Source organism: Triturus cristatus, chromosome 7 (assembly GCF_964204655.1).
Source record: "Triturus cristatus chromosome 7, aTriCri1.1, whole genome shotgun sequence".
Classification (NCBI taxonomy): Eukaryota; Metazoa; Chordata; class Amphibia; order Caudata; family Salamandridae; genus Triturus; species Triturus cristatus.
In genome coordinates, this window is record NC_140590.1 from 1,720,459,127 (window position 1) to 1,720,487,004 (window position 27,878).

Genomic DNA, 27,878 nt, shown 5'->3' on the forward strand with positions numbered 1-27,878 from the left:
GCGTGTTTGCACAGTATCACCTCAGGCCCCACCCCCTACCTTCACCACTGTGCAAACGCGCCCCGTGGCGTGTTTTAAGTTGGGAGATTAAATCCCCTTGAATCCTGAGGTCCCCTGGCGGTCAACTAGGCCACCAGGTACCTCCAGTAAGCGCCACTGAGCTGCGTTGCAGAGAGGTGTAAAAAGGGGCATGGCCTCATTACACCTCTCTGCAACGCAGCTCCCTGCTGCATACTGGAGGTGCCTGGTGGGCTAGTTGGCCCCCAGGGACCCCCAGTATTCAAGGGGAATTAGTTCCCCCTCTGCAAACGCGCCCCCTGGTGCGTTTGCAGAGTGGTGTAAGGAGGGGGTGTGGTCTCCGGCCCGATCCCGTCTTATTTTTTTTCTTATTTTTTTTAAAAGGGGGGCTGTGTAGCCCCCCTTCTTTTTCAATTTTTTTGGCCCTGGGGACCCTCATCCCCCAGGGCCTGCCCCCAATTTTTATGTATAAAAAAAAAAATCATAATTTGCCCCGGGGACTCCATGCCCCGGGGCATGGCCCTTTTTTAAAAATTTGTTTATTTTATATGGAGGGGGGCTACGTAGCCCCCCTCTTCTGGCCACTTTAAGGCCCCGGGACCCCATCCCCCGGGGCCAGCCATTGTTTTTTATTTTTTTTTATTTTAATGGTGGAGGGGGGCCGCGTGGCCCTCCTCCCAGGCCACTTATGGCCCCGGGGACCCCATTCCCCGGGGCCTGGCCTCTGTTGAGGGCCGTGGGGGGGTCCCCAATCCCCCCACGGTCCCAGCCGGCTCGCCGCATCCTGCGGGAGCCGGCATTGCTTTTCCACATGGGGAGCAGCTAACATGCTGCTCCCATGTGGAAAAGCAATCAGCTTTGATTCATTGAAGCGAGAGCAGGTTTCCCTGCTCTTGCTTCAATGAAGCAAAGCAGTTTGCAATCACAGGGCGGGAGCCGTGAGGCTCCCGCCCTGTCATTGCAAACTCCAGTGTCCCGGGGTTCACCCTGGGACACTGCAGGAGCCGGCCCTGGGGGGTGGTGGGCCCCAGGGCCTATTCAAGGCTCCAGGAGGGGGCCGCCTGACCCCCTCCCACATTTACAAGTTGCCCTGGGGGTGGCGGTTCCCGGGGCTGCAGGGGGGCCGTGAGCCCCCCCGCATATACAGTGTTCGAGCCCCGGGGGGTGGCGTCCCTGAGGCAGTGTGGGGGGGATTGGGTGTTTCTACCCTGCCCCCTTTTTCGCATTTGTTTTTTAAGTTTCTTGTGCCTCAGTTCTAATTCCTGATTTGGAGTGTTGACAGCCAATTAGAATACAGCTCGTGCACGGCTGGGTGCGCATTGGGTGCGCGGATCCTCGGAGGCCATGGATATATATGTACTTTTAAATGTCATTTTCTCAGGAACAACCGAACGGATTTAAACCATTTAAGCAAAAGGCACGAGTCTGAACTGAGGACTACCTCTTTGCCAAATTTGGTGTAATTCCGTTCAGGAGTTCAGGCTGTAGCTGCGGGTAAAGGACCTATGGGAAAATGCATGGGGAAACGCGTTTTTTGGACCCCCCTTTTTTCTCGGCTCCCGCTTGACGAATCACCGTGAAAGGATAGGAGCGGACCGGAGCTGGCTAAAAGTTTGGAAAATTTCGCGAAGATTCGTCAATCGGCGCCAACGTTATTCCAAATAGAATGTTGTGGATTTCCTATGGAAAATAGGTCCTAACTATATCTACCTACTGGCGACCGCCAGTTGGTAATATATATACATTATCTACTGGTGGTCGCCAGTAGATAGTTATAGTTAGGACCGTGTTTCCATAGGAAATCTCAAAATTCAATTTTGAATAACTTTGGCGCCGGTTGACGAATCTTCGCGAATTTTTCAAAACTAATGGGGCGCTCCGCTCAGCTCCTACCCTGAAAGTCTCGGGGGGATTCGTCAAGCGGGGGCTGAGAAAAAAGGGGGGTCCCAAAACACGTTTTCCCCATGCATTTTCCCATGGGACCTTTAGTCGAAGGTACAGCCCGAACGGCTGAACAGAATTACTTGAAATTTTGCATATATGGAGTCAATCTGTTCAGTAGTTCCAGAGAAAATTGCAGTAAAAAGCACATACATATCTATAGCCGTGCACCGTGCGCGCACCGTGCGTGCACCCTAACGTGCGCGAGCGTAATTCTGATTGGTTGTTACATGTCAGTCAACGTTCGAATCGGTCGAAATCAGGAAGTGTCGGCCGCCATTTTGTTTGTTTTCAGTGCGAGAGTGGAAAAGGAAGGTGGCGAACGTGAAAAGGGGGCAGGGTAGAGAGTTCCTGACCCCCTAGCCTTTGTCAGGGGGTCCCTGAAGGACCCCGAAGGCATAAAAAAACATTTAATTTTTTTTTTTTAAATCGCGGGGGTGCGCGCACTGTGCGCGCACGGGTAAAAACCATAAAAAAATAAATATTTAATACGTAGTTTATTGAAAAATAACTATATAAAAAAAATAATAATACATACATAACTTAGCATTTAAAAAACCATACAAATTCACTGAAAATCCATAGGTTTCACACACGTTATAGTTAGGAATTAGCATTTAAAAAACCTTGCAAATTCACTTAAAAAACCATAGGTTTCACACATGTTATAGTTGGGTGGATATTTCACTCGTAAAAAACCAATGAAATTCCCCCGTTATAGTTACTTCAGATAACTATAACTCGCGCGACCGCCACTCTATCACAAGGATGATGTCATCAGTGATGTCAAGAGTGATGCCACTGACCATGTCATGAGTGATGTAATATGTGACGTCATGAGCAGAGGATTGCGGGCGCGCGAGTTATAGTTATCTGAAGTAACTATAACGGGGGAATTTCATTGTTTTTTTATGAGTGAAATATCCACCTAACCATAACATGTGTGAAACCTATGGTTTGTTAAGTGAATATATTATCTACTGGCGGCCGCCAGTAGATAGTTATAGTTAGGACGGTGTTTCCATAGGAAATCCGCAACATTCTATTTGGAATAACTTTGGCGCCGGTTGACGAATCCTCGCAAAATTTTCAAAATAGGTGGGGCGCTCCGCTCCGCTCCTACCCTGAAAGTCTCGGGGGATTCGTCAAGCGGGGGCTGAGAAAAAAGGGGGGTCCCAAAACGCGTTTTCCCCATGCAATTTTCCATAGGGACCTTTAGTCCAAGGTACAGCCCGAACGGCTGAACAGAATTACTTGAAATTTGGCAAAGAGGTAGTCCACAGGTCAGGCATGTGCCTTTTGCATATATGGTGTCAATCTGTTCAGTAGTTCCTGAGAAAATCAAAAGTAAAATCACATACATATCTGGGCGGAGCCTAACCACACATCTCATTGTGAGATCTGATTGGCTGTCAGTACTTCATCCAAGAAGTGTTGGCAGCCATCTTGGGACCAATATACATGATAGCACCTCATTAAAAAGCATTGCAGTTAATAGAAAGTTTTAAGACTTTAGTTACATTATAAATCATTTGTTGATGGTACCATACTCATTTTAGGAATTGTGGTGTGTTCTAAGGTGATTTTACCATGTGAAAAAGCCTTCTGCTGTGATATCACGAACCATGTTTGAGAGAAAACTATTTTCTCATACTTTTCCCACAGAGGTTTGGAAGGTGATCTATAAGCTAAACTGAGAGAATATTTTCTGTAAATTCACATTATCTTTCTCAGTCATGTAAGAATGACGTCTGACATTCTCAGTAAAACATGTACATCCAACAAGGGCAGAGACTGTCAGTTGATTCCTTTGTGTTCTACTGCAGCTTCCCAGAGTGCTCTAAAGAACAACTAGAGCGCTAACAGTCTTACTTATGACAAATGTATGGCACACCTGAAGCCATCTTGATTGGAATAAAGTGGTAACACTTAAAACATTTAATTTACAAAGGAACAAAATGAGGGGGTTCATTTTGCCATATAAATTATGATTAGTGCTGCAGAAAGAAAAACTAGGGCACATTTTGACTTCTGAAATCCTCTTTTATTTCATAAAAACATTCTTACATGCAGACTGAAACATGCACTTTGAATACCAGCAGCAGACTTGCCTGGTGAACAGTAGCTTTACTACAGTGATCTAATGAGCAACTAGAGTGCTAACATTCAGAATGTATGGAAAATGTGTGACACATCTGAATGCTTTCTTGATGGAATCAAAGTAAAAAACTGAAAGTATTTCCTACTGAGGAGACTGCAGTAAAGGAGGAAATTAGGAAACTTCATAACAAATAAATCTCCCAAGATGGCCACCAGAGACAAAAGAGCCCAAATGTAGCCCAAATATCACCCAGATGTAGCCCAAGTATTGCCCAATGACAGAATGTCCCAGAGTGTTCTTAAGAACAACTAGAGCGCTTACTGTCTTACTTATGACAAAAGTATGGTACACCTGAAGCCATCTTGATTGGAATAAACTGGTAACACTTAAAACATTCAATTTAAAAAGGAACACAATGAGGGGGTTCATTTTGCCATAGAAATGATGATTAGTGCTGAAGAAAGAAAAATTAGGGCACATTTTGAGTGACTTCTCAAATCCTCTTCTATTTCATTAAAAAATTCTGATATGCAGACTGAAACATGCACTTCTAATACTAGCAGCAGTCTTCCGTGGTGAGCAGTAACTTTACTACAGTGATCTAATGAGCAACTAGAGTGCTAACATTCAGAATTTATGGCAAATGTGTGACATATCTAAATACCATCTTGATGGAATCAAAGTAAAAAACTGAAAGCATTTCCTACTGAGGAGACTGCAGTAAATGAGGAAATTAGGAAACTTCATAACAAATAAATCTCCTAAAATGGCCACCAGAGACAAAAGAGCCCAAATGTAGCCCAAATATCACCCAGATGTAGCCCAAATGTAGCCCAATGACAGAAGTGTGCAAAACACTTATTTTTTGTTTATTTGCAGTTTTATATAGTGCAGACTTGCTTGTCAGGTATTGGAGTGCTTTACATGAACATTGGTTACATCACACAAGATCAAATTCATTTTGGTTGTAGACATGGGGAGATTAAGTGATTTGACCAGAATCACAGAATGTTGAGCTGAAGCAGAAACTCCAACCTGGTTCCCCAGTTGCAAAGTCTCCAGCTCTGGAAGTAACACCACACCCTCTCCCCTTGGATGCAACATTTAATCAAGTGGTCAACTGGATAAAAAAACTAAGATTACAAATAATTTAAAAGTTCTTTGTCGCTATTTGAAAACTCAGAAAATATGTCCTCATTTTAGTTTTTTAGAGCCCTAACCATAATTTTGATGCAAATAAGACCCTCTCATATATGTAATTTCTAAAGGAAATGCTCTAGGCATTACAGTTTTGATTACATCAAGATGACGTCAGGCATTCCACACTTTTGTAATAAATATAGAATGTTAGCAATCTAGTTGTTCATTGGGATACTGTTGAGAGGCAGAGGCCAGGGGCACGGACTCTGAAAATTGAAGGCAGGTAGGAGAGTGCAGAGGCAACAATTTGACCACACTACGCAGGCATGAAGGGCAGTGGCAGCACAACAGACTATGGAGGGCAGTGGAAAGGGGGGCAGGGGCAACAAACCAACAATACAGGAATGGCAAGAGAGGCTGTGGCAATATAATAGACCATTGTGGGCAGAAGGAAGAGGCAGTGGTCATACAACCATACATGCCAACAGACCCGTTTCAGCCAGGAAACGTCCAATGTTTTTAAGCTCAAATGGGCTTTCCTTGATCTGTTTCCTGTCTACAATCTTCTCTTTTTCAATGTAACTCAAAGGGGAAAATCAATACCCCAGTTTTATTTCAAAATCTCCCTCTTACCAAGTTCAAAATGTTCGCAAGTATGGTACATTGGATCATGGTAGGCAGGAGGAATTGGGGTAGGGACATGGACTCGGATAACAGAGGACAGGAGGGACATTGAGAGGTGCACCAAACTGACCCTACAGGGCAGGCATCAGGGTTTGCAGCAGCACAATACACCACACAGGGCATGCGGGACGGGAGTGCAGCACAACAATCCATAGAAAGCAATAGGGAGGGAACAGGACCATGCACATGGACAACAGACAACAGAGGGGAAAGAGGCAATGGTAGCTAGCTGACCATAATGGACAGACAGGAGAGAAAGCTGCAGCATAACAGACCATAAAGGGCAGGAGGGACGGATCAGGGGCATTATAATGGAACCGACAAGCCAGGAGGGAGGGAATAGGGGTCTGCACATGGAAACAGAGGGCTGGGGGAAAGGGGGCAGGGCAGGAGCAGCAAGATGACCATGGAGGTCAGGCAGGATGGGCACTAGAAACAAGACACACCATGGAGAGCAACAGTGAGACTATGATGGCATACACACAGACCATGGAGGGAAGGTGGGAGGGGGTCAGGAGCAGCTAGCTGACCACACAGGGAAGGTGGGAGGGGCCATGGCAGCACAGAAGACCATGCATGGCAAGCAGGAGGGTTAGTGGCAGCACAATGGCTATGATGGGCAAGAAGGAGGGTGCAGGGGCATGCACAAAGGACCATGGAGGATAGAAGGGAGGGTCAGGACCTGGGCACAGACAAGAGAGTTCAGGGAAGGGGCCTCACAACAGACCGCGCGGGGCAGGCAGGAGGAGCAGTTGCAGCACAACAGACCAGGGAGGGCAGAAGGGTGTGGCAGTAAAATGGACCATGGAGGACAGGAGGAAGGGGATAGGGGCATGGCATGTGGACAGGCAGGGTGGAGGTGGCAGGGACAGGTTACAGTCATCTGACAATGCTAGGCAGGTGGTAGGGGAGGGGCAGCTCACCAGAACACTCAGAGTAGATAGGAGTGGCAGGTCCATGGAACATGGTGGTCAAAAAGGATGGAGCAGGGGCATGCACAAAGACATCGGAGGGCAGTGGGAAGGAGAATAGGGGCAGCAAGCAAAGCACAGAGGCTTAGCAGGAGGTCAATGATGGGCCATAGAATTGGGCAATGGAGGGCAGGATGAGTGGACTGGTACATCATGCTAAATGCAGGGCAGTGGCAGCACATCAGACCATGCATGGCAGGAGGGAGGAGGCTAGTCCATGGATTCAGACAACAGAGGATAGGGAGGAGGTGGATGGGGCAGCAAGCTAACTGTTCATAGAAGGTGGGTATTAGGAACTTTATTGTTTTTAAAATGTGTGTCTGTGCGAATTACTTAAAATATGAACAAGTATGCAGCATAATCTCACTTTTATTCAGGAAGAAGAGGACGTTTGGGACTGTGACTCCGGGCTCACTTGGCAGAAACATCCCCTGACCCTCCACCCCCCATCGCAAAATGTAATGCCCGTGAAAAGGGTAGGTGGATGCAGTGTTATATAGAACATAGTCCTGAGAGCACGATTGAAAATGAAAACTAGATATAGTATATGGTATAAACTATGCACCAAAAAGTGTGATATAAGATGAACCGGGGCGTGAAATATAATATGCAATACATTGTGCGCAATGACAGATTCATTGGAGAGCGCGAGATAGCACAGGCACTAGCGCTTGCTATGTGATATGCGCCTTGGAGTGTAATATGCACAGGGCAGTGTTGTGTAACCTAAGTAGTCTCTAAAGTTGTAATATAAAATATGTGCTGGGTAGTGTAACATTGCATATGCACTGTGACAAAGATATGGATCCCAGATTGTAATATGTATGGCATAGCGCTGTGCTTTATAACATAGGCATCGAGGAAGGCACGTTAGATGGGACAATATAACCCGTGCGAAGGCAAGTGTGGCATGACATATTCACGGGGTGGTGTTACAGTGCACATGGGCTAGAGAGTGTCATAGCATACGCACTAGCTGGTGGAATACAACACAGAGGTGTGTGGCACTCGGCGGGCACTGGTGGGTGTAACACAGCATTGGGCTCAGCCAGGAGCACGCTGTGACTCTCAAGAGAGGTTTGTCTCCTTTCCAGAGAGTAAAATAAAAAGTATTACACATCCGGCGGTGGATGTGTGTTTTATTAACCGTGAGGGGGTTTCTTGCATAGTTTGGTCGAATTTTTTTCGAATCCCCTTTGAATGGCTTGGTGTGCATGTGTATTAAATGTGCCCGTCAATAGCTACCCATGTTTGTATAAATAAACGACAAGGGTGTCTACTTGAAGAGTACCCACCAGCGGGGGCGCCGGGATTAGGCACGGTAGGGTGTCAGACATGTCAGAGCTTCACTAGCGGTGTGAATACATCCTACGTGGATTCATTGTATGTATAGTCGCCTTTTAATGAATATCACTCAAATCGTCATGGTGATAGGTACATACGGTTTGTCCAGCATGTCCTAGGTGTTTCTATAAATATATATTTTTTTATAAAAATAAAAAACAAAGGCCGGCCCCGGGGTATGGGGTCCCCGGGGCCATAAGTGGCCTGAGGAGGGGGGCAACACAGCCCCCCTCCTAAAGAATAAAAAAATACAAAAAAAAGGCCATGACCTGGGGGTTGGGGTCCCTGGGGACGATTAAGGCCTTGGGAGGGCCAAATAAATTTTTTTCAACAAAAAAAATTAGGGTGCAGGCCCTGGGGGATGGGGTCCCCAGGGCTAATAAATTAGAAAAAGAAAGGGGGCCACACAGCCCTCCTTCTTAAAAATAAATAAATAAAATACCGGCCTCGCGCCGGAGGCCACGCCCCCTCCTTGCAGCACTCTGCAAACGCGCCCCCTGGCCAATTGTAAGTTGAGGAATTAATTCCCCTTCAATACTGAGGGTCCCTGAGGGCCAACTAGCCCAACAGGTATCTCCAGTATGCGCCAGGGAGCTGCGTTGCAGACAGGTGTTCTGAGGCCATGCCCCTTTTTACACCTCCATGCAACGCAGCTCTGTGGCGCTTACTGGAGGTACCTAGTGGGCTAGTTTGACCCTAGGGACCCTTAGGATTCAAGGGGACTTAATTTCTCAACTCAGAACGCCCACAGGCCCTGTGGCGCGTTTTTAAGTTGGGGAAATAATTCCCTTTCAATCCTGAGGGACCCTGGGGTCCAACTAGCCCACCAGGTGCTTCCAGTAAGCACCACTGCTCTGCGTTGCAGAGAGGTGGTGCAGGCCGTGCCACTTTTTACACCTCTCTGCAACGCAGCTCTGTGATGCTTACTGGAGGTACCTAGTGGTCCAGTTGGACCCTAGGGACCCTCAGGATTCAAGGGGACTTAATCTCCCAACTTAAAACGGCTACAGGGCGTGTTTACACAGTGGGGAAGGGAGGGGATGGGGCATGAGGTGACGTGTTCAAACACTACCTGTGGTGCATTTTAAGAGGTAGTTTTAATGCCCTGCCCTATTATATACTAGGGGCTTACAGAGGAGGTCATGCTAATCACAGGGGGACCCCAACACATAGTGTGCCTTAGTGTATGTAGGTGTTTTCACTGTATTCTGAGTGTCTTTTAACATAGCACTGGCTCTAGGACTGGTTAGTCAGACTCAGTTACCACCAGTATCATTCTGAAAAAGTTGAGGGTACAGGATGATTTTGCAACAAGGCTTGTTTCTGCTCTTCTGTTTGTTCTTTCTGCACGTTATACTTCTTCCTGCACTTTTCTTCGTCTTTGAGGACTCCTGTTGCTTCTTTCTGCATTTCTTTTTTTCTTTCTGTGCGTTTTTCCTTCTTTCTTCACATGTCCAATCTCTGTAGGCATAGCTAGAAATTAGCATTTAAAAAACCTTTGAAATTCACTGAAAAAAACATAGGTTTCAGGCACGTTATAGCTAGGAATTAGCATTTAAAAAACCTTAGAAATTCACTGTAAAAACCATAGGTTTCAGGGGCGTTATAGTTAGCTGGACTTTTCACTCGTACAAAACCATAGAAATTCCCCCGTTATAGTTAGTTCAGCTAACTATAACTCGCGCGCCCGCAATGCACTGCTGATGACGTCACATATTACATCACTCATGACATGGTCAGTGACATCACTGATGACATCACTGATGACATCACTGATGACATCATCCTTGTGATAGAGTGACAGACCTCCTCTCCCCCTAATATAACCTTTGATACACACATTCAAAAATAGAAATTAAAATTTTCAAAACAATGGACATACCAATTCCAGTTACAACAACCTATTCAGTAATTGTAAGATCCACATCCACATCCACATCCACTCATTCACCAACAGTCCTATACAGTCACTCATACATGTACTCACTCATCATATGTACTCATACACCTATACATCCTGTTACACAACGCCACTCATCCATAAAGTTACTCACACACATAGTCACTCATGCTAATAAAGAATCAAACATCCGTTTACCTGCATATACAGTTATACCCACACCACCACACTTACTTCTACAGAAACTTACACATACTTAGTCTTTTTAACAATCACTTATAGAAACACATACTTATTCATACAGGAACTCTTTCAATCTCTCACTCTCACATATACTCACTTATATACACCAATAGTCACATATACTAGTTTAAAACATATGTAGTTACTCATAGAGACACTATTGAGACAGTCATTCACTCACTAACACACCCATGCACACACTCATCCACCCATACAGTCCTGCACACATGCTGTCTTCAACACATTCAAACAGTGAGTCACTCATTCATGCACCTATGCACTACGTAATACCCCCCACCGAACCATACAGACATCAGACACTTATACTGATACACAAAAAACCAACTAATAACCTATATAGACACTCATGTAGCTACTCACCAACCCATGCAGCCACTTATACACAAAGTGAGAGACTGATACAGATATTTCCATATTTAAACATTACTCACTAAGCCATGTATTCACTAAGATACACTTAATCAGTCAGTTATACAATCAATTTTTCAAAAACAAATCATCCATTTAGATACTTATATACCCATTTATTCTTCCATCGACCTTGAGTTATACATATATAAAACATATGTAATTTTCAGAAAAACACACATTCACTGGATGATGTCATCAGTGATGTCATCAGTGATGTCATTTGAGATGTCATCAGTGATGTCATGAGTGATGTCACTGACCATGTCATGAGTGATGTAATATGTGACGTCATCAGCAGTGCATTGCGGGCGCGTGAGTTATAGTTAGCTGAACTAACTATAACGGGGGAATTTCTATGGTTTTGTACGAGTGAAAAGTCCAGCTAACTATAACGCCCCTGAAACCTATGGTTTTTTCAGTGAATATATATATATACATATATATATTCACTTAAAAAACCATAGGTTTCACACATGTTATAGTTAGCTGGACATTTCCCTCGTAAAAAAACAATGAAATTCCCCCGTTATAGTTAGTGCAGGCAACTATAACTCACGCGACCGCAATCCTCTGCTGATGACGTCAGATATTACATCACTCTATTTAGACACCTATTTACCCATGTCTTCTTCCATTAATCTTTAGCTATACATATATTACAAATATTTATTTTTCAGAAACACACATATGTAATCAGTGATGTAATATCTGATGTCATCAGCAGAGGATTGCGGTCGCGTGAGTTATAGTTGCCTGTACTAACTATAACGGGGAATTTCATTGGTTTTTTACGAGGGAAATGTCAAGCTAACTATAACATGTGTGAAACCTATGGTTTTTTTAAGTGAATTTGCAAGGTTTTTTAAATGCTAATTCCTAACTATAACGTGTGTGAAACCTATGGTTTTTTAAGTGAATTTGTACCGTTTTTTAAATGCTAAGTTATGTATTTATTAATATATATTTTTTTTCAGGTTTTTCACCGTGCGCGCACGGTGCGCGCTTATAGATATATATGTACTTTTAACTGAAATTTTCTCAGGAACTACTGAACAGATTGACTCCAGATATTCAAAAGGCACATCCCTGACCTGAGGACTACCTCTCTGCCAAATTTCAAGTAATTCTGTTCAGCAGTTCGGGCTGTACCTTGGACTAAACATCCCTATGGAAAAATGCATGGGGAAAACGCGTTTTGGGACCCCCCTTTTTTGTCGGCCCCCGCTTGACTAATCACCCCGAGACTTTCAGGGTAGGAGCGGAGCGGAGCATCCCACCTATTTTGAAAAATTCGCGAGGATTCGTCAACCGGCGCTAAAGTTATTCAAAATAGAATTTTCAGATTTCCTATGGAAACACGGTCCTAACTATAACTATCTACTGGCGACCGCCAGTAGATAATATATATATATATATATATATATATATATATATATATATATATATATATATATATATATATATATACACACACATATGTATATGTATATATATATATATATTACCTACTGGCGGTCGCCAGTAGGTAGTTATAGTTAGGACCACGTTTCCATAGGAAAACCTCAACATTCTATTTTGAATAACTTTGGCGCCGGTCGACGAATCCTCGCGAATTTCTCAAAATAGGTGGGGCGCTACGCTCCGCTCCTACCCTGAAAGTCTCGGGGGGATCCGTCAAGCGGGGGCTGAGATAAAAGGGGGGTCCCAAAACGCGTTTTTCCCATGCATTTTTCCATAGGACCTTTAGAACGACCTACAGCCCGAACGGCTGAACAGAATTACTAGAAATTTGGCAGAGAGGTAGTCCGTAGGTCAAGGAAGTGCCTTTTGTAGGTTTGGTGTAAATCAGTTCAGTAGATTTTGAGAAAATAGCCTTTAAATCAATATATATATCTGAGCCAGCTTACGGTACGCTTACCGTACGCTTACGGTAAGCGTACGGTGGCGTGCGCGAGCGCGATTCTGATTGGCTCTTAGATCTTAGTAAACATTCGAATCGGCCGAAACCAGGAAGCGGCGGCCGCCATTTTGTGTATTTCACTCTGAAAAAAAAGAGTGAAAACAAGGAAAGGGGGCAATGAGGAGAGTTACAGACCCCCTAACAATTGTAAGGGGGTCAAAGAAGGACAGAAAAGTACAAAAAAAACATTTATTGATTTTAAAAAAAATCACGGGGTACGCGTACGGTAAGCTCACGGTAAGCGTACGGTAAAAAAAAAAAAAATAAATAAATGAAAATCAGATTTAAGAGTTTAGAAATTAGGGAGCTCTAAAAAGAGCTGTTGTGTTTATGGAGTCATTTTTTTAGTGGTACCTACAAGTAAGTACCGATGCAGAGTCTAAGGTTCAAGAGGAAGACTCTGTTCCCTTCATCATTGAAGTGCACACCATCTCCTCTATAAATGTCTTGCATGTCGTAACGCAAGTTGTTGTGGTAAATGGCACCCATACCATAGTCACGGAGGAAAGCAGAAACAGATTTGTTGACGTGCTTTCTTGCTTTGTCAATCTGTGGACAGAAATGATTGGACCAGTTCCATTTTTGCCTTTGGCATATGTTGGAAAACACAAAGGCAGTTTTAGGGAAAAGTGTAAACAGTTGTGCAAAGGTGTCCTTCATAAGCATTTCCAGACCTACCCCAGTCAAAGTGCCTAGGTCATTGCCACCACAGTGCACTATTATGAGGTCAGGGTGTTGGATTTGCATGAAGGATTTCACCAATGGCATCAATTGGTGCCACTTTAACCCTCTCTGACCAATCCATTTAATGTCTACATTTGGCAAAGCAAGGTCTCTCACCATATCTGTTTTCTCTGCAAACTTTTCACTCCAGAAGACATAGCTGTGCCCTACAATCCACACTGTGAACATCTTCAAAGGAGAACTGGATGCACTCAGGAGGTGTCTTTCAGTAGAATGGCAATATGAAAAGAAAGACAGTTTGGAAATGGAGGCATACATATTTTTTACAAAACAAAAAGAACTGATTGGCTGTTTCATACCATTCTAGAAAAAAAACTAGGCTGTATGTGAAAATTAATAGAAGCATGTTTTGTATTGGTACAAAAAAATGTGTAACCAAAGAACAGTACTATGGATTTGCAGTTAGGTTTGAAAAGTCAAGCACTCTTGCTCTGTGGAATTGAAACATTGTGTGTCGAACTTCTGACCTAACTGCACACAGCAGTGTTCCATGAGCTGTTGCTATGGTAGCAGGCAGAAGTCAAGTTGGGGGAAGGGTACTAGGCAGAAGTCAAGTTGGGGGCAGGGTACTTTTGGAAAAGGGTTGGTTTTCAACCAATAGAAATGTGTCATTACATTTGAAAAAAAGGGGGAAGCACTGAGATTTGAAACTTACATGTATATGTGTGGAAAAATAGAGGGAAAGTTTGCCATTATCTGGTTCTGCTGAGAGGAGAGAGGTGTACAGAACAGAGATCCTGGCTCTGATAATCTGCTGTTTGAGTGACACATTTCTTTCACAACTAACTAATTCTAAAGGTGAGTTTACAGTTTGAGAGGGGATGTATGTGGTAACTTAAGAAATGAATAATAGAAATGGGAATTGTTTTTGTTGTAGTTACACATGGTGGATTCATAATGTGTCAGTCTGTAAAAGAGATTTTCACTTGGCCCGAAAAAAAAAGAGCAGTAAGTGTGCTTTCAAATTGGCAAAGAAATTTCGTTTTGGCACTAATGTGAAAACATGACTGTGTGTGCATAGAAGAATTATAGGCAGAAATGTATTGCGTCTTGCTCTGGTGATTTCACAGTTGCAGTAGATGGAAAAGAGGAGCGAATTTTTGGGGGAAGAAGCAGAGGTTTAGCACACACCCATGTGCTTGCCATGTATAGTCATGCACAGTAATTAGAAGCGAGTGGGGTTTTCAGGTTTAAGTCTGTAATGCAAATACATTCAGCATCACTAAGGCTGGTTGCCCCTGCTGGAGTGTAGGCAGTCACAGAGAATACACACGGTGGTGGTCTGAAAAAAAAACTGCTTGGACATGTGCATTTAAATAAATTTAAAAAAAAGGTTTCAGAATGTGTCAGTCTGTAAAAGTGATTTCAAATTGAAAAAAGAGATATACACTTGCCCCCGAAAAAAAAAGAGCAGTAAGTGTGCTTTCAAATTGGCAAAGAAATTTCGTTTTGGCACTAATGTGAAAACATGACTCTGTGTGCATAGAAGAATTATAGGCAGAAATGTATTGCGTCTTGCTCTGGGGATTTCACAGTTGCAGTAGATGGAAAAGAGGAGCGAATTTTTGGGGGATGAAGCAGAGGTTTAGCACACACCCATGTGCTTGCCATGTATAGTCATGCACAGTAATTAGAAGCGAGTGGGGTTTTCAGGTTTAAGTCTGTAATGCAAAAACATTCAGCATCACTAAGGCTGGTTGCCCCTGCTGGAGTGTAGGCAGTCACAGAGAATACACACGGTGGTGGTCTGAAAAAAAAACAGCTTGGACATGTGCATTTAAATAAATTTAAAAAAAAAGGTTTCAGAATGTGTCAGTCTGTAAAAGTGATTTCAAAGTGTAAAAAGAGATTTTCACTTGCCCCCGAAAAAAAAAGAGCAGTAAGTGTGCTTTCAAATTGGCAAAGAAATTTCGTTTTGGCACTAATGTGAAAACATGACTGTGTGTGCATAGAAGAATTATAGGCAGAAATGTATTGCGTCTTGCTCTGGTGATTTCACAGTTGCAGTAGATGGAAAAGAGGAGCGAATTTTTGGGGGAAGAAGCAGAGGTTTAGCACACACCCATGTGCTTGCCATGTATAGTCATGCACAGTAATTAGAAGCGAGTGGGGTTTTCAGGTTTAAGTCTGTAATGCAAAAACATTCAGCATCACTAAGGCTGGTTGCCCCTGCTGGAGTGTAGGCAGTCACAGAGAATACACACGGTGGTGGTCTGAAAAAAAAACAGCTTGGACATGTGCATTTAAATAAATTTAAAAAAAAAGGTTTCAGAATGTGTCAGTCTGTAAAAGTGATTTCAAAGTGTAAAAAGAGATTTTCACTTGGCCCGAAAAAAAAAGAGCAGTAAGTGTGCTTTCAAATTGGCAAAGAAATTTCGTTTTGGCACTAATGTGAAAACATGACTCTGTGTGCATAGAAGAATTATAGGCAGAAATGTATTGCGTCTTGCTCTGGTGATTTCACAGTTGCAGTAGATGGAAAAGAGGAGCGAATTTTTGGGGGAAGAAGCAGAGGTTTAGCACACACCCATGTGCTTGCCATGTATAGTCATGCACAGTAATTAGAAGCGAGTGGGGTTTTCAGGTTTAAGTCTGTAATGCAAAAACATTCAGCATCACTAAGGCTGGTTGCCCCTGCTGGAGTGTAGGCAGTCACAGAGAATACACACGGTGGTGGTCTGAAAAAAAAACAGCTTGGACATGTGCATTTAAATAAATTTAAAAAAAAAGGTTTCAGAATGTGTCAGTCTGTAAAAGTGATTTCAAAGTGTAAAAAGAGATTTTCACTTGGCCCCGAAAAAAAAAGAGCAGTAAGTGTGCTTTCAAATTGGCAAAGAAATTTCGTTTTGGCACTAATGTGAAAACATGACTCTGTGTGCATAGAAGAATTATAGGCAGAAATGTATTGCGTCTTGCTCTGGTGATTTCACAGTTGCAGTAGATGGAAAAGAGGAGCGAATTTTTGGGGGAAGAAGCAGAGGTTTAGCACACACCCATGTGCTTGCCATGTATAGTCATGCACAGTAATTAGAAGCGAGTGGGGTTTTCAGGTTTAAGTCTGTAATGCAAATACATTCAGCATCACTAAGGCTGGTTGCCCCTGCTGGAGTGTAGGCAGTCACAGAGAATACACACGGTGGTGGTCTGAAAAAAAAACAGCTTGGACATGTGCATTTAAATAAATTTTAAAAAAAAGGTTTCAGAATGTGTCAGTCTGTAAAAGTGATTTCAAAGTGTAAAAAGAGATTTTCACTTGGCCCGAAAAAAAAAGAGCAGTAAGTGTGCTTTCAAATTGGCAAAGAAATTTCGTTTTGGCACTAATGTGAAAACATGACTCTGTGTGCATAGAAGAATTATAGGCAGAAATGTATTGCGTCTTGCTCTGGTGATTTCACAGTTGCAGTAGATGGAAAAGAGGAGCGAATTTTTGGGGGAAGAAGCAGAGGTTTAGCACACACCCATGTGCTTGCCATGTATAGTCATGCACAGTAATTAGAAGCGAGTGGGGTTTTCAGGTTTAAGTCTGTAATGCAAATACATTCAGCATCACTAAGGCTGGTTGCCCCTGCTGGAGTGTAGGCAGTCACAGAGAATACACACGGTGGTGGTCTGAAAAAAAAACAGCTTGGACATGTGCATTTAAATAAATTTAAAAAAAAAGGTTTCAGAATGTGTCAGTCTGTAAAAGTGATTTCAAAGTGTAAAAAGAGATTTTCACTTGGCCCGAAAAAAAAAGAGCAGTAAGTGTGCTTTCAAATTGGCAAAGAAATTTCGTTTTGGCACTAATGTGAAAACATGACTCTGTGTGCATAGAAGAATTATAGGCAGAAATGTATTGCGTCTTGCTCTGGTGATTTCACAGTTGCAGTAGATGGAAAAGAGGAGCGAATTTTTGGGGGAAGAAGCAGAGGTTTAGCACACACCCATGTGCTTGCCATGTATAGTCATGCACAGTAATTAGAAGCGAGTGGGGTTTTCAGGTTTAAGTCTGTAATGCAAAAACATTCAGCATCACTAAGGCTGGTTGCCCCTGCTGGAGTGTAGGCAGTCACAGAGAATACACACGGTGGTGGTCTGAAAAAAAAACAGCTTGGACATGTGCATTTAAATAAATTTAAAAAAAAAGGTTTCAGAATGTGTCAGTCTGTAAAAGTGATTTCAAAGTGTAAAAAGAGATTTTCACTTGGCCCGAAAAAAAAAGAGCAGTAAGTGTGCTTTCAAATTGGCAAAGAAATTTCGTTTTGGCACTAATGTGAAAACATGACTCTGTGTGCATAGAAGAATTATAGGCAGAAATGTATTGCGTCTTGCTCTGGTGATTTCACAGTTGCAGTAGATGGAAAAGAGGAGCGAATTTTTGGGGGAAGAAGCAGAGGTTTAGCACACACCCATGTGCTTGCCATGTATAGTCATGCACAGTAATTAGAAGCGAGTGGGGTTTTCAGGTTTAAGTCTGTAATGCAAATACATTCAGCATCACTAAGGCTGGTTGCCCCTGCTGGAGTGTAGGCAGTCACAGAGAATACACACGGTGGTGGTCTGAAAAAAAAACTGCTTGGACATGTGCATTTAAATAAATTTAAAAAAAAGGTTTCAGAATGTGTCAGTCTGTAAAAGTGATTTCAAATTGAAAAAAGAGATATACACTTGCCCCCGAAAAAAAAAGAGCAGTAAGTGTGCTTTCAAATTGGCAAAGAAATTTCGTTTTGGCACTAATGTGAAAACATGACTCTGTGTGCATAGAAGAATTATAGGCAGAAATGTATTGCGTCTTGCTCTGGTGATTTCACAGTTGCAGTAGATGGAAAAGAGGAGCGAATTTTTGGGGGAAGAAGCAGAGGTTTAGCACACACCCATGTGCTTGCCATGTATAGTCATGCACAGTAATTAGAAGCGAGTGGGGTTTTCAGGTTTAAGTCTGTAATGCAAATACATTCAGCATCACTAAGGCTGGTTGCCCCTGCTGGAGTGTAGGCAGTCACAGAGAATACACACGGTGGTGGTCTGAAAAAAAAACAGCTTGGTTTCATAATGTGACAGTTTGTTATACAGATTTTCACTTGCCCAAAAAAAAAGAGGAGTTTGTGTGCATTCAAATTGGCAAAGAAATTTCGTTTTGTGACTATTGTGAAAAGAAATGTAGTAATATATTTAAATACAATAAAGAATTTTTTTTTTAGTTTTTTTGCAGGTATTGCTGAAGAACAGTGAACAAAATTTAAGATGCCTACAACATCTCGAGTTCAAAAAACGCTAAAAAAAAAACTATATTTGAGGACAACTGGAGGACCAAAGTTAGTAGAAGATGCTGATGTTGGGAAAAAGAAAAAATCTTCTGGTAAGCAAAAAAGACAATTCCTAAACAAAATATTGAAAACAAACAAAAATGTACAAAATGTCTGTTCTCGGAAAAATGTAACAAAACCTACAGAACAGCAAAAAATTGAGGATTTAGTTAATGCAAATATACCTTCTGCAATTGAAAAGTTTAACATAAACAGAAAAACAGCATTTAAAGAGATACGTAGAAAAATGTTTCAGAGAAGAGTTATGTCCAATTTGATAAAGGATATAAAGAAATATAAGCAAAAGGCTAAATATTATAAGAGAAAAAAAGAAATTGAAGCCATTGCAGCAAAGGCATTAGAATTAAAAAGGAAACTATTCATATTAATTTTGAATAGGATGCGTACATTAGATAAAATGGTTAATGTACTGAAATCACAAAGCAAAAGCAAAAGAGTAGTGAACAGAACAAATTTTTGTAAAGTGTTTTTAGGAAAGTGGATGCATAGCTCAAGTAGTGAACCTTTTTTTAATGAAGAGAGCTATTTTCAAAGTAATAGTTTGCTGCATGCAGTTGACACCAGAGGTCGTTCATACGAAGTAAAAAATGGTTGCATAATGGAGAAGGAGATAATGGTTCCAAGAGATGAGGTACAAGTGATGGCAGATGAGGCAATGGGGAGACGTCCTAAAGCCCCAGTGTACACTTGGAATTGTAGTAGTATTTGCACTGTGCGTCAGGAATCTATTGACAGATTTCGAGAGTTTCTAAGAGAATATAGTAAAAAAAGTGTAAAACAAAAGATTAAGGTGCTTCAAAGTCTGGATCCATGCAGAGTGAGAGAGAATACTGGTTTGCAGGGTCATTCTCTTGCTTGTCTATCTAGAAAAGTGTGCAATAGTGTTTTCCATCATTTTAGGATGCTGGCTGTTCATCATACTGAAATGAGAAAGTTTGTGAGACGGTTGTATTTTGCCAAAAGTCCAGCAATAAAGTTAAATGAATTGAATAGGGCTCTGTTCCGAGGAACGGTATCAGATGTAGAGAAGGTTGTTGATGAAATTCAGTTTTGTTACTTTGGTCCTGAACAAAACAGTGCAGAGAAGGACACAGTAAATGAGGCAGAAGTGGAAGAGAATGTAGAACCTTGTGTAAGTAAGACATTTAATGATCACATAACAAAATTTGCAATAGTCTCTAATGAAAGACCAAATGTTACTTGTATTTGTTGCCGCAGAACTCATTATAGAAAACAAACTAGGAATGTTGATCTCTACAGAAAGAGTGAAAATGAAGATAATTATAAGTGGATGGATTTTGCAACATATATATTTCTTGAAAATTGTTTTGAATTGGGTGAAGATCAGCGTATTTGTAAATACTGCTACAACAAGTTAGAGGAAAATAGAATGCCGACCAGAGCTGTACATAATAATTTAGAATTGGATGCTATTCCTGCTGAACTTTCTGAATTAAATACATATGAGTCTATACTCATTCAATGTGTTCATCCGTTCCAGACCATAGTACGTATGGAGCCCAAAACTGGTAAATTACCTCCTTCAGATTTACTGAGAGGTTTAAAAGGTAGAGTGGTGTATTTGCCCTTGGATTTGAAAAAAAATATGGAAACTATTGATGCGGATACTTTGGAAACTGAACCATTAATTATTCTGGTTAATGGTGTACCTACAAAGAATAAGAAGATTTGGCAGGAGCTGGTAGATGTGCGGAAAGTACAAAGAGCAAATTTGTATTTGAAAAAAAATAACAAATGGTATGAATCAATTTATATAGTAGAAGAAGAAGAAGAAGAAGATTTACAAGGAGATACAGAAACACCAAGTGGACAAATTGAAAAAGTGGACAAGTCAAAGGAAGAAGAAATTTATGAACATTTTAGCATACATCCTCTCCATTCGAAAGAAGTTATGGGAGACAATATTGATCTCTTTCAGATGAAGAAAGCAAAAGGAAATCCCGTGAGTGTATGGGAGGAGAGCTTGGAAGCTCGATGTTTTCCTCAGCTGTTTCCTAAAGGAAAAGGAGGACGATACGATGAACGTCCGGAACAGATTCCAGCTTCTGAGTATCGGACTACAAGACTATATGCTGAAGATCCCAGATTTCGACAAAGTATCCCTTATTTGTTCCATCTTTTATTTGAAAGCGACTTGTCTGCACTGTCTTATGCAGTAAATCACATTTTAAAAAGTGGAGTACATTTACAAAATGTGTCTGCTAAGGATTTTATGGAGAAAGTGCAGCACCGAGATGATCATTTGGAAACACAACTGATCAATCTGATGGCTTGTCAGCGTGGGACAAATGAATATTGGTACCGACGCCATGGTGAACTAAAATGCATGTTACGCAATTTAGGAACACCAACATGGTTCCTTACCCTAAGCTGCGCCGAGTACGCTTGGGATGATTTACTGGATTTTCTACGAGAGGCCAATTCAAACATTGAAAACATCGAATACAAGACAGCAGGAGAACTGTGCTCATTGGATCCGGTTAATGTTTGCAGATATTTCAATCATAGATTTGAGGCTATGATGTCCTTCATCTGCAATAAAAAAAATCCACCCCTTGGAGAAGTAGTGGATTTCTTTTGGAGAAAAGAGTACCAGGCAAGAGGTGCTCCTCATATTCATATGCTGCTGTGGATCAAGGATGCCCCAAAGTTTGGAACAGATACTGATGAAGCAGTGTTATCTTACATTGAAGAATATGCAACATGTGCTATACCTAAAAGCACAGAAGAGTACAAGTTAAAGGAGCAAGTTCTACGTTTCCAAAGTCATCGGTGTGGAAAATACTGTCGACGGAAATACAAGAGCAAAGAAAAATACTACACTAAATGTCGATTTGGATTTCCTAGACCTGTTCTTACAAATGGAAGAGTCAACAGTTTTATGTCAGCTGTGAGACATACTATCACAAGAAAATCACCTAAGAATACCTACAACCTTAAAAGAAAAGAAGAATCAAAAAATATAAATGACTACAACCCAGTCATTTTATCCATGTGGAACGCTAACATGGATATACAGTATGTTGCTGACAATTCCATTGCTGTTGCTCGATATGTAACGTCTTACATTACGAAATCAGAAAAAACAGAATTGAAGGAAATGTGGGAAGAGATTTCTCACGAGAAGACTGTCAGTAAGAAGCTGTACAGTTTCAGTTTGAAGATGTTATCGCATCGAGAAATTGGATCCTACGAATGTTCAGATAGATTATCTTCTGCAAGTCTCTACTCGAAGTCAAGAAGAATAATTTGGGCAAGTTTAGGCCTTGCAGCAATGAGAAATCGGGTACTGAAATCTGTTGGAGAAATTGAATATTTGGCACAGTTCGAACCTGAAAGTACAGATATATTGAAAACAAACATGTTGGACACATATTATCCCAAGAGAAGTCATCATCTGGAGAACATGTGTCTCTATGAAGTGCTGCAGAACTACATTTATTCACGGAAAGCTGCAGAAGACATCAATAATGGAAAATATAAAGTCGTTGGTGAAGAAGGATGTTTGGTGAAGCAAACCAAAGGAAGTTTGATAAATCACCGGAAGCTGAGTTGCGACACTACCGACAAGAAAGAATTTTACTACTTGGCTCTTTTACAGTTGTTTAAACCATGGCGTTCAGAGGATGAACTACTGGGAGAATTCCAGAGCTATGAAGATTCTTTTAATGCTTGCAAAGACAGCATACAATGCAGTACATTCTCAACTTATCTGCAAATGTTAAATGAAGAAATTGAACAGGAAACTACAATTGCAGCAGAAATTGCTAGAGACAGTTCTCAGGACAGCCAAAGTTCAGGAACATACAGTCAAGATCCCCTAGGACAACCAATCGTTGAAAATGAAGCATCAATAGCCATGAATGAAGTGGAAACGGCTATGAATCAAGCTCAAGAAGAATTTATAGACTTAGAAAATTTGGAAAGACAACTGAATCAAGAGCAGCAACAAATTTATGAAGAGATCAAAAACAAAATTGATCACGGATTTCTACATGAAAAAAAAGAGTGCTCATGCACATCATTTCATCCAATCAGGATGTATGTAAGCGGACAAGCTGGCACTGGAAAAAGTTTCCTAATTAAAGTCATCAGAAGCTACCTAAAGCAAAAAACAGATTCTACTTTGTCTTGTGTGGTTACTGCTCCAACTGGGTTAGCAGCATATAACATAAAAGGAATCACCTTACATCGTTTGCTAATGTTACCAGTGGAGCATGAGAACAAAATACAATTCAACAAGCTAACTGGAGAAGCATGCTTGGAAGTTTCAAGAGTATTGAAGAAGATGCAAGTTCTCATTATTGATGAGGTGAGCATGGTATCAAACTTAATGCTTGCCTTTGTGCATTTAAGAATGCAGCAAATTTTGAAGACAGACTATGACGTGTTATTTGGTGGAAAACACGTCATAGTTTTTGGGGATCTTTTGCAACTTACTCCGGTTAAAGGACAACCAGTGTTTAATACTGTGACACATGAAGACACGAAGAAGTCATTGGGAAGCATCGGTAATACAAATATTTGGTCCTTCTTTGAGTACAAGGAACTTACAACTAATATGAGGCAAGCAAACGATGAAGAATATGGAAGTATTCTGAAAGATATCAGGATTGGACTACTCACAGAAGCTGGCAAAAAAGCATTACAGACTCGGCTGCTACATAATTTATTTCCAAAGGAAGAAATAGTTGCAGAGAAGATATACAAGAACATTGCAGAAAACAAAAGTGTCATCTGCTTAATGCCAACTCTACGTGAATGCTCAATATTCAATGAGGAGCTTTTGAAATTGGAAAAGGAAGAGATCAGGAAATTGGAAGCAGTGGACAAAATTGAGGATGGAAGAATTACTGTCACAGTAACAGGCAAACTGAAAAATAAATTGGACTCACTAGAGAAGAACATCTCCAAAACAGCAGGATTAGAAAAAAATCTATATGTTTGCATGAACTGTAGAGTGTTTTTAAGGAGAAATTTGGATGTTGAAAAAGGCTTAGTAAATGGAGCGATGGGAAGAGTTGTGGGTTTTATTAATTATCAGAAAAAAGATGGAATTGAATGGTTAAAAATAAAATTTGATCAGATAGAGGAAGTTAAAGACATTTGTCGTTGTTCAGTTCGTTTCATGCTTGTGAAAGACTTATATGTACGTAGGAAGCAGTTTCCGTTTTCTCTAGCATATGCTGTAACTATTCACAAGTCTCAAGGATTGACTGTAGATTGTGCATTTGTGAACATTGGATCTAGTGTGTTCAAAGAAGGTATGGCATATGTTGCTTTGTCACGAGTCAAAACATTATCAGGTTTATTCATGATAGACTTCGATGACTCAAAAGTTAGTGCTGATACAAACTGTGTAAAGGAGTATAATAGATTAAGAAGAAGCTATGCTCCTCATTTAGGTCAGTATCCTGTGTTGGAGAAACGTGTAGTTTCTCGTAAAAGGAGAAATGAGAATATCTGTAATGAAGATGTAGAGAAGAGGAAAAAAAAGAGGAGTGATGTAATTGCAAGCAAAAAGAATAAGGAAAATGAAGAACAGGTTGTAGGATGTCATTTTGAAAATAGCTCTGGTGTCAACTGCTACGCAAATGTAGTGCTGAATGTTGCTTTTTATCTGGAAAGTTTGCAAGAGCAGATAATAATAAATCAGGGAAAAAGATTCTGTTCAGAGCTCAGTCTCCTTTTTCAAAAGCTGAGTAAAGATAAAACTCAAATAGAAAGTGCTACTGATATTAGAAAACTTTTAGATGTATGTTCAGGACGAACACAGTTTTCTCAAAATGAACAGCAAGATGCTCACGAATTTTTGATGTATTTTCTTCAGGTAGTGGAAGAAGAAGGAGTTCCCATTGACATTTTTTTTGGTCTCTCTTATAAATGGGAACATAGTTGTGATAATTGTTATAATATAAGTGGTTCTATTGTTGATAATGAAAGGTTTATTTATTTGACATTGCCAGAGAGTAAAACAGTCACTTTTGCAAACTTAGTTAAAGATGCTAATCATAGCATGAAATGTGGTGAGTGTAATTCTGACATGTTATCAACATTAATTTTAAGGGAATACGGACAGTATGTAATTTTAATGATGCAACGATGTAGAGCTGATGGATCAAAATTGGATACTTTAATAAAGAAGTTTACAGGACAGCAATTATCAATTTCAGGAAAAACTTTTGTAACTGTTGCAATAATTTTCCATGATGGACCTACTGTTACTTCTGGACATTACACAGTTTATCTAAAATGTGAAAAAGGATGGACACTGTGTAATGATTCCCAATTGATTTTCAAACAACGTTTGCCTTTTGATTTAGCAAATTCCTATCTAATCTTCCTGAAACCTAAATTTTAGAGAGACTTGGCAAGATCTGGACAAAATAATTTTACCATTTTACAGGATTACCATTGCAATTTTGTAGAAAAAAGATTTTTAAAATTATCATTTGGCCTAAAGGAAAGATAACCAATTGTAATGTGGACTTTTTAAATTTTTAATGCAATTTTGAAAAACCAATAATTTAGAGATTATCGGTAACTTCTGCACATTTTAAATTTTGGAATGTTATTGGACTGCCACTGGAAATTTTTTCAAAAATGATTTCAAAAATTACTATTTGGCCATGTGGAAAAGTAAGCAATTCTATTGTGGACTAAATAAATTATTCGAAAAATTTTCGTGAACCAAAATGTTACAGAGAATCGGTGAGATCTGGACAGATTAAACTTTAGAATTTTAATGGTTTTCCCTTGGAAATTTATTCCAGGGAAAGAATAAAAAATACTATTTGGCCTAAAGGAAATAAAATCAGATGTATTTTGGAGTTATTTGAGATATATTATTGTGAATGTACTTCTGAAACAAAAATATCAGACGGTATTTTAAAGAAAAAAGTATTGTTTTTAGATGACATTTTTTAAGAATAATATGCATTTCTGTAATGATAAGTTTAAGTGAGAAGAGATTCTGGGCTTTTTTAATACAATCTTTGAGATTGTTATTTTTTTTTGCCCGCTGTAAAATGATGAATGCAATTGCTTTCACAATTTATAGTGAAATGCAATATATTCTGAAAACAGCAAAAATAAGGCAAAAATATTTTTTGGAAAAAAATGTAAATATGTGTACTGTATTATAAAATGTTTTAAAAATATTAATACTTTTTTCTTTTTTTTCAGATCGATATAGAAAATTTTCGTAAACTACAACCATTTTAAAAACTATTTTTTAAAAAAACAAATGAATAAATATTTTTTTCAGTGAGTATGGTAAGTCAATAGTAATAATTGTAGTCTTTCAAGGACCTTGTAATGTGAAAAATGATTTTTAGTGTTTTTTTTAAAAAATAAAAAAAAAGGTACGCTTACCGTACGCGTACGGTAAAAAAAAAAAAAAAAAGTTTTTAAAAAAAAAGAAAAAAAAAGATGAAAGATAAGGTTGGCTCTTAAAAGAACCGTTGTGTTCATGCAGGGACAGAGGAAAGAAAGATTGGGAATATTAGACGGTACGACAAGTGTGCTGATCTATTTTACTGTTCACCAGGGAAACACTGGTCTCCCTATAAGTAATTAGATCGTGACAAGTGGCGCACCGTACTTCAACCCTCGCAAACCGAGGGTTAATTTCCAGAGGGCCAGCAAAAGGAGATTCTCCCCCCACAGATGAAGGGCTCACCTGACCTGCAGAAGAAGGAGTCTGCCCTGCAGATGATGGTCCAGGCTGAGCTGCTGTGGATGTACTGGCTCGTCTTTCTGAAGAGTTACCTCCAAAAAGATGACCATGTGTCCTTCTGTGTACTTCTTTGAGGTGCCTCATCATGGTGTGATTCCCAAAGGAATACTTCCTGTCAGGATTACCTCTAGAAAGTACACGCTTACACAGAATGCAAGTAACTAAGGGTGCATTCACCTTTTGCTGGCCTTCTGGAAAAGTAAAAAAATCCCAAACATAAGAAGGCTTTACTTTCCTCGCTCTCTGCCTCAAGACAGTGCTGCTGGTGCTAGCCTCACTCTCAGAAGGGCTCTGCTGTTCTGCCATCGTATCCCAAAGACAAACCAGCTCCTTCTCCTAAGGGATCACAAGCAGAAATGAGGGGAATGGGTGTGGTGTAGGAGAGTTCTAGAACTGAAAGTAGTTTCAACCAATCAAAAGTTGTGTTTCAAGATCACATGACCTACCGTACGCTTACGGTACGCTTACGGTGCGCTTACGGCAAAAAGTACGCGTGCGCGTAAAAAAGACACGCGCTTGCGCACATGCGCATAAAAGTCATTTCCCGGCACTTCCGCGTAACGTGCGCGTGTTGCGTAAGCGCGCACGCGTCCCACGCGCAGTACGCGCGGCTACGCAAAGTGCGTAACTATACGCAAGCAGCGTAGATAGATTACGGACGTTGCGTAAACCGTACGCTTACCGTGAGCTTACGGTACGCGTACTATAAAAAAAAAAAAAAAAAAAAAAAAAAATCTGGAAATAAATTTTACATGTTTATTTTAAAAAATATATATAAAAAAAATATTTAAGGATTTTAAAAATTAAAGCATAGTCTTTATAAAAGATAAGAAAATTAAAATAAAAATATGTTTGAAAAAAATGAAGAATATAAAAAAAAAAAAGCATTTAAAAAACCTTGCAAATTCACTGAAAAAACCATGGGTTTCACACACGTTATAGTTAGGAATTAGCATTTAAAAAACCTTGCAAATTCACTGAAAAAACCATGGGTTTCACACACGTTATAGTTAGGAATTAGCATTTAAAAAACCTTAGAAATTCACTGAAAAAACCATAGGTTTCACACACGTTATAGTTAGGAATTAGCATTTAAAAAACCTTAGAAATTTAGTGAAAAAACCATAGGTTTCACACATGTTATAGTTAGCTGGACATTTTACTCGTAAAAAACCAATGAAATTGCCCCGTTATAGTTAGTTCAGCTAACTATAACTCGCGCGCCCGCAATGCACTGCTGATGACGTCACATATTACATCACTCATGACATGGTCAGTGACATCACTCATGACATCACTGATGACATCTCAAATGACATCACTGATGACCTCACT

General features: G+C 40.5%; 2 protein-coding genes across 3 annotated transcripts in view; one reads left to right on the plus strand and one right to left on the minus strand.

Annotated features, from left to right (window-relative positions):
• TMEM52B (transmembrane protein 52B) overlaps positions 1-27,878 on the minus strand; it is a 137,443-nt gene that overhangs the window by 49,672 nt on the left and 59,893 nt on the right. The window lies entirely within an intron of this gene.
• LOC146812890 (uncharacterized) lies at positions 14,167-26,167 on the plus strand. Its single transcript, XM_085614630.1, has 2 exons — positions 14,167-14,276; positions 18,659-26,167. Exon 2 carries the CDS (start codon positions 18,702-18,704, stop codon positions 25,164-25,166), a length of 6,465 nt encoding a protein of 2,154 aa, XP_085470756.1. The 5' UTR covers positions 14,167-14,276; positions 18,659-18,701; the 3' UTR covers positions 25,167-26,167.

Bases quoted from the DNA above. Each gene is read 5' to 3' on its own strand.
- LOC146812890 (XM_085614630.1), top strand. From the start codon at position 18,702: ATGCCTACAACATCTCGAGTTCAAAAAACGCTAAAAAAAAAACTATAT.